The sequence below is a fragment of the Peromyscus eremicus genome, chromosome 2 (genome assembly GCF_949786415.1).
Source record: "Peromyscus eremicus chromosome 2, PerEre_H2_v1, whole genome shotgun sequence".
Lineage (NCBI taxonomy): Eukaryota > Metazoa > Chordata > Mammalia > Rodentia > Cricetidae > Peromyscus > Peromyscus eremicus.
In genome coordinates this window covers 100,406,828-100,419,446 of record NC_081417.1, presented here as the reverse complement: position 1 = coordinate 100,419,446, position 12,619 = coordinate 100,406,828, and the positions used below count along the sequence as shown (strand labels likewise).

General features: G+C 38.1%; 1 protein-coding gene across 6 annotated transcripts in view; it reads right to left on the bottom strand.

Annotated features, from left to right (window-relative positions):
* Positions 1-370: 370 nt before the first annotated feature.
* The window catches only part of Cntln (centlein), a 254,855-nt gene continuing 242,606 nt past the window's right edge, over positions 371-12,619 (bottom strand). For all 6 annotated transcript variants that reach the window (XM_059254498.1, XM_059254499.1, XM_059254500.1 and 3 more), the window contains exon 26: positions 371-1,717. In XM_059254498.1, coding sequence (XP_059110481.1) covers positions 1,616-1,717 — 102 coding nt within the window. In that variant the 3' untranslated portion in view covers positions 371-1,615. The remainder of the gene's footprint in view (positions 1,718-12,619) is intronic.

Here is a 12,619-nt window from a genome sequence, read left to right as displayed (position 1 = left end):
TGTGTACTTTTCTGACTGGCACTCTCCTGTGAGCGGTAACACTGTGAGGGTGCCGATTCTGGTTGTCCATGTGTACTGCATTCCTTAGTGTCAGTACACAACACAAGACTCTGCTACCCAGTGCAGGACAAGACGAAGCACACTGCCCTGTGTCTTACGAGTGTGAGTTCAATGGTTCTGGCAGGTTGGATATGTACTAATATCTGTCACTTCCCAGCATTGCTTTCTAGTCAAACTGTGTCACCATGCTATAGCAAGCTGAGCAGCAGTGCTGTTAGGAGAGTACGACATCCAGCCTCTGCCAGTCACCAGCTCCACTGCCATAGTGTTCAAGCTATACTAAGTGCTGTACAAAGGAATGAGCATCACAAAATTTCAATAAATCTTTATTGATAAGACAGTAAAATTAAATCTCAGATGATTTTACATGCTACAAAGTATTGTTTTCAAAACAGTTTAATAAAGTAAAAAAATTTTTAGTCTGTGGACCATACAAAAGTAGGTGGCAGGCCAGATTTGGCTATGGGCCTTAATTTGCCAACCCCTGCCTTAAGCTCACGGAATCTACATTCTAAGGAAAAAAATGAGAATAAACCATAAACAAAGAAGTGACCACATTTAAAATAGATGATTTCATGTAAACAGTAAGATATTCAGAGACTATGTCTAAGAGGGAACTGATAAAGTGAACCTGAATAATGAGAAAAAGACACATCTGAGTAAAGCTACACACAGAGCATTCTGCAAAGACAGGACACCTACATCAAGTGTGGAGGTCAAAGTTCAGTGACTCAGAGGCACCAAGAGTGTGTGGAAGAACACAGGGAGGAAGTGTGGTGAGGGGGGAATTCAGGAACCAAATGCAATGGTCTATCATGGTGAGAAGACATTGGTAATTAGGTAACCATGGTAGGAGCTTGGCTAGGTCTCCACCAACATTAGACACCGGTGTCCTGCTCTTGCTCATTTATATGACTGCATAAGGAGAGAAAGGAGGAGAAAATGTTTTTTATTTTTGCCAGACAGTTCTAGAAAAACAAAGTATCTTCTGTATAATCCAGTATGTCAATGAGAATAGGCACAATGAACCACATAATAGCTTCATTCAATGCTCCTCATTCATGTTAGGATAATGTTAGGATAATTTACTTTATATTTTCTCACCACACAAATATGTTATTCACTGGATCACAAAGGGCCATTTATAACAGTTTTATGTAAAAGCCTAGTTTGCATATAAAATTTAGAATATTAAGTTCTTTATTTACGCCTTTTTCTTTTTATACTCAGACCAATGTGTATGTAACAAACTTGTTCAAGCTTCTTTCTCTGTACTGGAGGAAAATCACTTTTAATTTGTATTTGTGACAGTATTTATATCCAACAGCCAAATGCTAGACTCTCCTTTTAAGTGGCTAAGCACTTAGGGTCACTTGTTCAGGAATCAATTAGTTTCAGAAATTTATTTTGATATTGAAGCCACCCATTGATAACTGGAGTAGATACTGTCTGGACTGTTTACAACCACAGCACATGAAATGCTCATGCTTGAACACAGATAATTATATATATATATATATATATATATATATATATATATACTGTATATATAACATTATCTAATGTCTTTCATAACTGTGAAATATCCTTCAGTTAGTTTCTTGTTTTCATTTATTTTCTCCAGTACTGCTTCAAGTAAATATGAGGCAAAAGGAAGCTGTAAGAGAAAAACAAACAAAAAATTATCAAAACTCTGTATTTTCTTTAGTTCAAAAATATACACAAGGGGTTGATAAGATGGCTTAGAAGGTAAAGGCACTTGCCATGAAGCCTGGGTTCCATCCTCAGAATCCACATGGTGGAACTGACCCCTGAGGTTGTCATGTAACCTACATAGACATACAGATATGCAGACACACACATACACACACAAACACACAAATATAATAAAGTAATACAAATTGGAAAAAACTGATAAAACCTCTCACTAAATATCATTAAGCCATTAGAATTTATCTGTCTGTAACTCTGAAGTCATAATGGGACCCTACTGGATCTCTTTTGAACAGATCTTCCTGGTTGGTGTGGGCAATTTTGGCTCTTCTAATAAAAATGATAGAAGAGCAGAAGTAAAATGAAAAAAGATAAACGCCTTATTGAACAATTCATGGTTTACTGACCATGTTAATGATGTAATCTGCAATACAAGCAGCTAAGCCATTCATCTTCAATCAGCTGATCAATAGCAGGTTACAGTCATCTCTAGGGCACACAGGCCCACAGTAGTGGTACTATATGTTCATCACTCATAAAAGAATGAGAGAGAACTATCAATACACTTGTCTGTATGAGAGCCCAATATCTCAAGAGTTGCAGGATAAAATTTCAGAGAGAAAAAAATGGTGAAAGTATACCCATTGATTAAGTTGTTAAAGTTTGTTTGGTATATCAAAGTGTAATACACATGTTTCAGAAACTGCTGAGTTTATGAAATGTGAGCACATTTTAAAATTTCATAATTGATATAACTTTGCTGGTAGTTTTATTGTTCCTGCTGCTTCCTTGGCTTGCTGGTAGAATGTGGACATACCCCATATGGGTTGTAAGTAAGGGAAAGTCTGGACTGCTGCCTCAAATACCTTCTGCAGTTCGACTTATTTCTTTTTATCTTGTTCCCTCCCTCTGGTCTCACATAAGAGGTCTGTCATAATTAGGAAATTCATTAAGTATTTCTTGGGTTTGTCCCTTTGATTGAAAATACTCTTTTTTTGTTTCCCTAAATATGTTAGAATGCTTATAATATTCATATCCCCTTCCTAGAGGGAAGTCATGTCAGGTTTTTGTTGTTAGGACAAACACTGGTGGTGTCCCCAGTCAGGACTGAGCAAAGCCAGCTAGCCGCTGTCCTCTGTATGGCACAGCCAAAGGGTTTGATTAAGCCAATCAAAATGGTTCTTTCCTGAATTGAACTGGGAAGAAGAGAAAATATTGGCTAAGATCTTTAAGTAGCTTCCTACTTTTTAACTAGCCTTTTCCTAAAAACAGTCTGGGTGTATGCCTGCTTTCTCCAAACTCAAGAGCTTTGCACATCTTCTCACTGAAATTTACCAGAAAAGAAAGTGTCAAAACAGGACATTTCTTTAGTTTCAAGGTATAACTGACCATAGACCATAAGATATACAAGTTGACATGAAAGAGCCTTTCTAGGTGGAAAAACCATCACAATAAGCATACACAGCATACACGTTTCAATTTTAAAAATGTGAAAAAAAGAACACTAGATACAAGAAAAAGGATGTATTTGCCTTTTTTCTTGAAGACAATAACAACAAATTTTTGCTTTGACAAATAGCATGTCTGGGATGCAGAAAGGAGTTACACTGATAAAATTGCTAGTTTTCCTCATTTGATAATTAAGTCATCAGGGCATTAATATTAGCTTTTAAAAAATGCATAATAAAAAGACTCATTTTTGTCTGGCAAGCACTAGGCCCCAACTGACAAGACCCTTGGGTAACTATTATTTAACTATGTACATAAATACGCATTTTCTATTTAAAAGCAAGATAGATAAGATGGAACAGCCTCCCATCTTTTATTGGCAGAAACAAAATCAGAAATGTATGCTTAAAAGTTCATTTTCTATTTTTTTTCTAGAAAATAATTCCCTGATCAAGCAAATCTGAGTAGCACCAAACTTTAATATAGTTCCATTATCTCAGGACCTCTTAACACGTCTCCAAGGTGCTTCATGGGCACTGTGCTTCCCTGCTTCTCCAAGAGTAAAATTGCCAGTTTTTAAATACAGTCTTTGGTCCTTTCTCATGGTCTATTTCACAGTCTCTATGGAACATGTGTTGGAAGCATGCTGGCTTTGTGATTACCTAGCCAACAATGCATCATTTCTCACAGTTTTCTCCTCTAAACTCAGCATTCATTCTGACCGAAGTTTATAAGTTTGTGCTTTATTATTGTAATGATAGATGTAGTTCAAAATGGTCATAGAAAAATATACATTTTGCTGTTTGGGAATTTCATACATGCACATAATGTGTTTTGGTGAAAGGCAGCCTCTGTTTTCTCTCTTCTAGTTCTTCCTGCCCCCCAAACCACTTTCCTTCCTAACTTCATGGATGCTATTTTTAAACCATGGAGTTCATTTAGTGCTACTTGTCCGTGCATGAGTTGTAGGACCATCTACTAAATCATGAGTACTCTCTAGGGGCCCAGATCTCTGAAGAAAACTGACTCTCACCTGCAGCAGCCATCAGCTGTCAACAGCTCCTTAGGCAAGGATGAGGCTCTGGGAGACACTTCTCCATCCATGCTGGGACTTTGTGGGTTTTATTTTATAGGTCTTGTGCATACGGTTACAGTTGCTATGAATTCATGTGTACAGAGGCCTTTTCATGACAAGTAAATGAAAATTTAAATCTATGTAGGAGAGCCACCTGCTCAGTGGATGAGAGCGCTTGCTGCACCAGCGTGAAGTCCTGATCCAGATCCGTGGTACCTGGGTAAAGCTGGATGTGATGCGTGCACCTGTAACCCGGCAACTCTGGGCGGAGACAAGAGCTCCCTGATGACCAACCAGCCTGGCCCTCACACGGAAAGCCCCAAGGTCACTGAGACCCTGGGTACAGGGTACAAGCTGAGGAGCGAGAGGGCCGGACACCTAGTGTCCTCTTCTGGCCTCTAAAAGTCTGTGTATGGGTGTGTGCACTTGCACACACACAGTCACAAAATGTGTATAACATACCACAAATAAATAAAAATATATAGTGCTCAATCTTAAGGAATTTTATAACAGAAAATTGATGTAATTTTTATAAAAATAGTTAATTTTAATAAATTTAAAAAAGGATTAAAGAAAGGTAGAATTATAAATATTTAATAAACAGATTCATTGTTTCAAATGAGTACATCCCAAAGTCAAAGACTAGAAAGTTATCATATATTCTTTCACATACGACAAATAGTTCCTGCCTTTGAGTCTTATGAGTCTTTCCATGTACCAGGTGCTTCAGTTTTAAAAATAGCACTCCTTCCTAAGTTTATACTATTCATTTATTTAGCAATGTTTTTATTAGGTTATACAAATAAGATTCTGCTTAATTTAGAATTAATTCATAAAAATTCCTAAGAGATTAATAATGAGATTTCTCAGTCAACTGCCATATTGGTTAATTGAGAGTCATCACTTATACCATATACAGATCACCGTTAAAATATAAATATCACAAATTAATGTTAATCTAAAGTTAGATGGAATACAACAATCTTTAGTGATGCATAAAAGCTCTTCCAAATCCTTTTAGTTTCATTTTTAATAATGTATTCATGTGTGTCTCTGGGTGAGTATGTGCATATGAGTGCAGGCATGAGTGAATTCAGAATAGGGTGTTGAATGCCCTGGAGCTAGAGTTACAGATGGGTATGACCTGCCTGATATGGGTACTGGAACTCATACTTGGGTCCTCTGCAAGAACAGTATGTACTCCTAGCTGTAGCATGAATCTTAAAAGGTCTTATTAATTAAATCAAACTTGAGGCCAGTTATTGGGGTGAACATTGGAAGATCAGAGAGACAGAACAAGCCACAGCTAACCTCACCTGGCCAAGTTCTAGCTGGTCTTGTTTCCTCAGACTGGAAGCTTCTATGTCCTCATATCTGAATGGCTTTCAGCTGAACTGTGCTGTTTAAAACCTAAAAGCTTAACCGGCCAAATGCTTAACTAGCCAAATGCTTCTAGTTTCTGGTCTTCACACCTTATATATCTTTCCTTTCTACCATCACTCCCTGGGATTAAAGGCTTGCTTTCTGGGATTAAAGACGTGAGTTACCATGCTTGGCTGTATCCTTGAACAGATGGATTTCTGCCTCTGGAATGCTAGGATTAAAGGTGTGAGTGCCACCATTTTCTAGCCTTTGTATCTAGTGGCTGTTCTGTCTTTGACCCCAGAAAAGTTTATTAGGGTGCACAATATTTTGGGGAACACAATACCACCACACCTAGCTGCTGAGCCATCCAATAGCCCTCTCCTCAAAAATCTTAGAATTACATGAACATCAGTTCTTAGCATACAGCTCTAGATTGGTTAGAGGTAGGCCTGAAACAGCACTTAAAATATGGTGTACCTTGGAAAATACTTGAAAAAATACCATGGCTTGCCTAATTGTTTCAGGTACATATAGAGTCCTGGGATTACAAGCTTATACCTTCATTCATAGTTGAAGTATTTTTTTAAGTGTAAAATATTTTTAAGAACCAAAAAACCTGCACCTTTTGCTACTTGTAAGTCCATATCAAGAACAAGCTTGTTTCTTCTGGACAGTTTATAGTCAATGATGCCATTTCTGCATGCATTCTGAAGGCTGCTAATCCTCTCCAACAAATACCTCAGACACAGAAAGCACCACTATCCTTCTCGTGACAGGATTTTAGGGTTGGATTTAAATGGCAACAGGACTGGCCAACATACACATTCCATCAAATGTACAAAAACACCAAACCTAACAATTACACTGCCTTGTTTTTCACTTTTGATGGCATGTGCTAGATCACAACATTCAGGGAGCTTGTATGATTGATTTCTCCTACATAAAAAAGGAGAAGTTAAGCTCCTAGCTCTAGAAGGGTGGAGAAATAGCTTTACCTCTCTGGCATCCAGGAAATGTGGAGCAGGAAGATTTGATGCTGAGTGAGATTTCTTGGTATGAAGGTTTATCAGGGATGTCTGAACAACTAAACTTTGGATTTTTAACTTCCATTTTGCTTTTTGGAATTGGTTTGCCAAGTCAGAATCCTAAAATCATTCTCATTCAGAAAACTGTGGCTAATTTTCCTGTATAAGGTGAGATAAAAATGCAGATGTTTGAGAACTATCTTAAGAAAACATTGAAGCCTAACATCTATGGCACCAAGACATCAGCATTGACTGGAATATCAGATAACTTAAAACTGAAAGCTGGTATACTAAAATAAGAGTAACCTATAAATCTAAGGGAGAAAGCTAACAGTGTAACTATTTTTATTCTTGTTTTTTTTTGTTTGAATTATTCTTCAAAAGATATTACCTGTATTAAGATCTAACTTGAGGTTACAAAATAAAAATATAAAAATTTTATATTATAGCTGCTAGTCAAAGGACTGGACACAGTGAGATTAAAGACATTTTAAGGAAGGCCAATGGAGTTTACAGCCAAATTTAGGGTACACAATTTGGTACAATGCTATGTACCTGCTTATTCACAAATCAATATAGACTCACACATGCACGGACTTACATATCTAAATGGACAGTCAAAACTAGAAGAGAGCACTTGTTAAAATAATTAGGAATGCTATGGGGAAGAAAAAGTCATCTACAATTAAATTTGGCACTTGATTTTGAAATATGTTTCCTAATGGTCATTCAGATTTCTCTTGCTTGCCCTCCCAGATGCATCTTGGAGTGCCACTGAAAGCTGACAGAGAGGGCTGTGTCTGATGCCCTCCAATTCTGGTAGAATCTGTAATGTGTCATCACTTACAATTTGAAAACGGCTCTAGAAGCTATAGACAAGAACTGGAAAGAGTTAAGACATTCAAATTATTTTAAATTTTTCTTTTGTCTCAAGGAATACTTAGGTAACATTTAAAGCAAATTGACAAACTATTCTACTTATGAAGTCTTTAGGAGATGATGACCTTTGGTAAGATACTTCAGGATTTAGGAAAGGAATTGTTTGCAAACTCTTTATGTCCTAAGATGGAAGAGAAACGTGTGAACATTTAAGTTAGCTGAACCTTTTTTGCAAACCCAGCAGCATCCTAGGCCTGTGGTAAGGCTCTGAATTCTTTTGATCATTTATGCATGAGGCTAATAGCTATCACTCGAATCTCCATGGGAGGCTATGGTCTTACCTGACCCATGCCTATCAAGCCATTTTTACCAAAGGCAACCCTTTACTTTCAGGATAATTCCTTTGACAAGGATACTGTCCCAGAGACAACCTCATTTCCTTAGACCTTCTTGACCTCAATTTGGACCTGTGCTATCTATGGTGAATACTGAGGTCTCCCACATTCCTTCTTTACCCCACCTCCCACACACACCACAAGAATTTCAATGATGGTAACCTGTTTTACTGGCAAAGGCAACATATAGTAGAACAAACAATATATTTACTATCAGTAGTAAATGGTTTTTCTTTTAATATCATTCCTTCCTCCAAAGTCAAGAACTATATGGTAGAGGACACGTCCATTCCTACCTTTACAGTTAAGAGTTATCTAATTGGTTCAGGTTCACAGTACCACAGACTGAGTGGCTTAAACAAGCATGTAAATCTCACAGTTCAGGAGGTTGGCAAAACTAAAACTATGGCTCGGCTGCAACCAGTGTCTGCAGAGGGCACTGTTGATTTATAGGCTGTGGTCTTCTCTGTGCTCTTGTGTGGTACAGAGAAGAACTGGAAAGCTCCTTTGTCTCACAGGCTCTAATTCTATTCACGAGTGACCTGCCCTCATGACCTGATCACCTCCCAAATGTTCACCTCTAGGCCACACTGTGGAGGTTTAGAATTCATACATACCCTTCTGAATATCATTTTTTTAAAGTTAAGCTTCTTATTTACCAGAATTAATTTTCAAATTCACAATCTAAACATTCATATTCATAACTAGTCCTTTTGAGCCCCCAAATAATGTTTAATATCTACATAAGGAGAACACTCCTACTTCTAACAATAGATTGTAAGCTTCTGAAGGCTTATCTCTGTTGGCTGAAAGGAATAATTGATGTGTGTGTGTGTGTGTGTGTGTGTGTGTGTGTGTGTGTGTGTGTAAAAGAGAGAGAGAAAGAGAGAGAGGCAGAGAGAGAGAGAGACATTTATCTATGTATTCATCAACAGACACTGGGATGGTTTTCACTCTTGTCTATAAAACTGTTATGAACTTGGGTATACAAGTGTCTGCTCAGGAGCCTGCTTTTAGTTCTGTTAAGCACTGAGAAGCAGAATTTCTGGGCAATATAAATCTCTTGAGGAGTGGCCAAAGTGCTTTACCTTCCCATGTCATGCATACGGGTTCTGTTTTCTTCTCACCTTCACAGAGACCTTGTTTCCTTTTTTAGATTAAAAACCCAGGGTCTGAATTATTCCCTTGGCCTCCCATGGTGACCAATGCTGTTGCACACCGTAGGCACCCTATAAAGGTTTTCAGTGAACACACTACTGATCTTGAGTAGAACACGAAGGAGAGAATCTACTGGTGTTGGTGTAAGACTTACTTTTAGAGTACCAGCTAGAAACTGGTTTATTATAATACAAGAACATGTTCTTGAGTAGATAAAACTACACAAGGGTGGCTACTAAAGAAGGAGTTACCACAAGCCTATAGTATAGTTTAGGATTTCATAATTTTAAAGAATTGCTTTAACTTTAACAAAAAATGACTTTTTTCAAACAAAAGCAGGCTTCAAATTGTCACATAAAATCACTGAAGCTGGGTGAGTGGAGAGTTTAAATCTTGCTATGTCAGCTAGTCGTGAGGAATGCCTGTGGGTGACCATGAAGTTCTGTATGTGTGAGAGCAGGTCCGCATGCAGCCTGTGAGCACATGAACACGTTACAACTTCCACGCAGGAAGCAGGTTCACAGAGTGATGGTTCCCGAGTTCTGTGAGGGACTTAGGTTAATTTTTGTGCTGATAGTTCCCTCCAATTACAAAGGCCAGGGGGGTTCATCACACTTGCAGGCATTCTGTAGAAGGAAAGCATATCTTTAGAGGACACTAGAGAAAACGACCACTTTAAACCTCAGCATTTGTAAGATCGGAAGCAACCAACAGGAACAGAAACATGTAAAGCCAAGGGAAAACTAAGCTGGGGATACAGCTTCGTTCTCAGCCACTGGAGGGGGAAGGGGGCTAATCAGTGCCAATACAAGTATCTGGGCTTTCAATCTTTTCTAATTCACATAAGAATGTGAAATATTTTCTTAACCTGAGGTCAGACCAACAAAAGGCTGGGATGAATTAAGGAAAAACAAAACACTTCAAATATTGTTAACTTACTAAAAAGTCTTTGGCTTCAGTAACTATTAAAAATGTCCTCCCTAACACACTGGCTCTCTTGATCACTGAAGTTCTTCAACACACCTTCAACTTTCTCATTGTGTAGGGTACTGAAATAGTCCATCTTTGATTTGGGACTGTTCATGGACTCTCATGTTGGCGGTGTATGAACTCTGGGTAATGTGAGCAGCTCTCCTGTTTCCATGGCTAGGCACATCCAGATCCTCTGCCCTCATCTCTTCCATCTCCACAGCCCTGCACACTGATGCCCTCTATCTTCCTAAGGCACATTCTTGCTCAAATGCCAGAATCATCTGGTTTTAGCTCTATTTTCAGGTGGCGGTGCACGTCTTTAATCCCAGCACTCGGGAGGCAGAGGCAGGCAGATCTCTGTTAGTTTGAGGCCAGCCTGGGCTACAGAGTGAGTTCCAGGAAAGGCGCAAAGCTACACAGAGAAACCATGTCTCGAAACCCCCCCCCCAAAAAAGGAGGAGGGGTTTCCCTCATCTTTATTTCTTTGTCTCCCTCACAAATTGTGAGCTTAATATCATATCAATATGAAAAGAAAGCACAAGTAAAAATTTTCAGATAAAGACATCCATACCACAGAAAAATGAAAGCAGAACTTAGAAAGGTATTTTTCAGTGTGATTCTTACTAGGAATCTGCAAACTGCAGAAAAATATCAAATACACAGAACTACTAATTACATTATAGCTACTTGAAATAGTGAGGTTATGTTCTTGTACACTGTAATTAAACACATCCACCTATAAAAGGGTCTAAGGGTCTAACCTTCCATTGTAGTGCTCTCTAAGGACAGTGATATATATATATATATATATATATATATATATATATATATATATATATATATATATAATTATTATACAGCTTCACCATGCCACATGGCAGAATCTGCTTTTCATTTTGTTGTGAATGTATCATCAGTATAGATGGCATCATGAAAGCAGTCAACGGTCATGGGGCTGATTAGTCACAATATTCAGGATGCTATCACACACGACCAAACAATACAGGAGGAGAGTAGACACGATATGCCCTACATGTTTATCTTTTAAACATTTTAGTACTGTTATACTAGAATCAAGTCAGGTACTTTTATAGGGAATATGCACACTTACTCCACAGCGCAAAGGCTGTGTAAATGCTACATGAGGAGACAGAGGCTGTAAACTAACTACACATATTTACAGTTTTGCCCATACAACTCTGTGAGGCTCTCAGACTCTAAAATCCTAGTGGGCAAAGGAAAGATTTCTGAAAACACAGGACAAATATAATTTCTGGGATAGAGAAAGAAAAAAAGAGATGTTTTCTATTTTATAGATTTATCTCTTGGGCATAATTATAAAGTGACATTCAAGTGCAACCATTGAAATGCCCATTTTTCTTCTTACAGAATCCAAAGACATCAGCAAAACCACCTATGTCAGTAATAAAATAAAAAAGTCTTTGACTTTTTCAATGTTATCATACTGTCACAACAGAATAAAATTAGCCTGAAAAACGATGTGAAGGCATAGGATGCAGTTCATTATGTACAGCAGCAACAGCAGCGCTTCTCAGTCTTCATAAAGACTGCTCCATTAAATTTACCTCCAGTCAATAATTAGGAGTCCACAAATAAACCTGGGCAATTAAATCAATACTACCAGGCAATTATATTCCAGAGTCCAGGCTCAGTGGCCCAAAAAGGCACTATATCAACCTGCAGTATTAAGCAGTCTGACGCCATTTCAACAGGGAATTTTTAACACTAACTGGACAGAATAAGCATATATCCAGATAATGCAGAATATGGACATGCACGTTTACATGTATAAGACACACATACACAAGCACGCATGCAACACACACACACACACACACACACACACACACACACACACACACACGAACAACAACCACCTCCAAACTAGGTCAGGTATCAGTATAGCTTCAGCAAGATTTAAACATATTGATTTATTATTTTATGGACATAATTGATGGTAAAATTTCTAATTAAAGGAACTATAAGGTCCTAGTTACAAGGTGAACACTTAGAAAATCATTACAGGGTTATTTCTGTCATTTTTAAGCTTAAAAACACTTCATGCCAACTATTATTGAACTTCTTCATGTGCCCGGCACTGGGCTGAGCCTGGGCAAGCAGCATGATTAAGAACTGAGCTCTCTAGGCTGGAGAGCTGGCCTGTCAGTTAAGAGCATATGCTGCTCTTACAGAGGGCCTGAATTGTTTCCCAGAACTCATACTGGAAGCTTAAAACTGCATGTAAGTTCAGAGGGATCTGATGCCTCTGACCTCTGCAGACACCTGCACTCATGTGTACCATCCCCACCCCCACCCCCACATGCGTGCATACACATGATTCAAATAAAGGTACATCTTAAGTAAAAGAAATGATCCCTCTTCTCAAAAACAAGTTGTTTACCATAAAAGGCCTTGTTTCACACCTGTGCATCTATATTTCAACAACTTTAACCAAAATGTCACCAATCATATTCTATTACTGAAGCAATTTCAGCTAATGTTTCAAA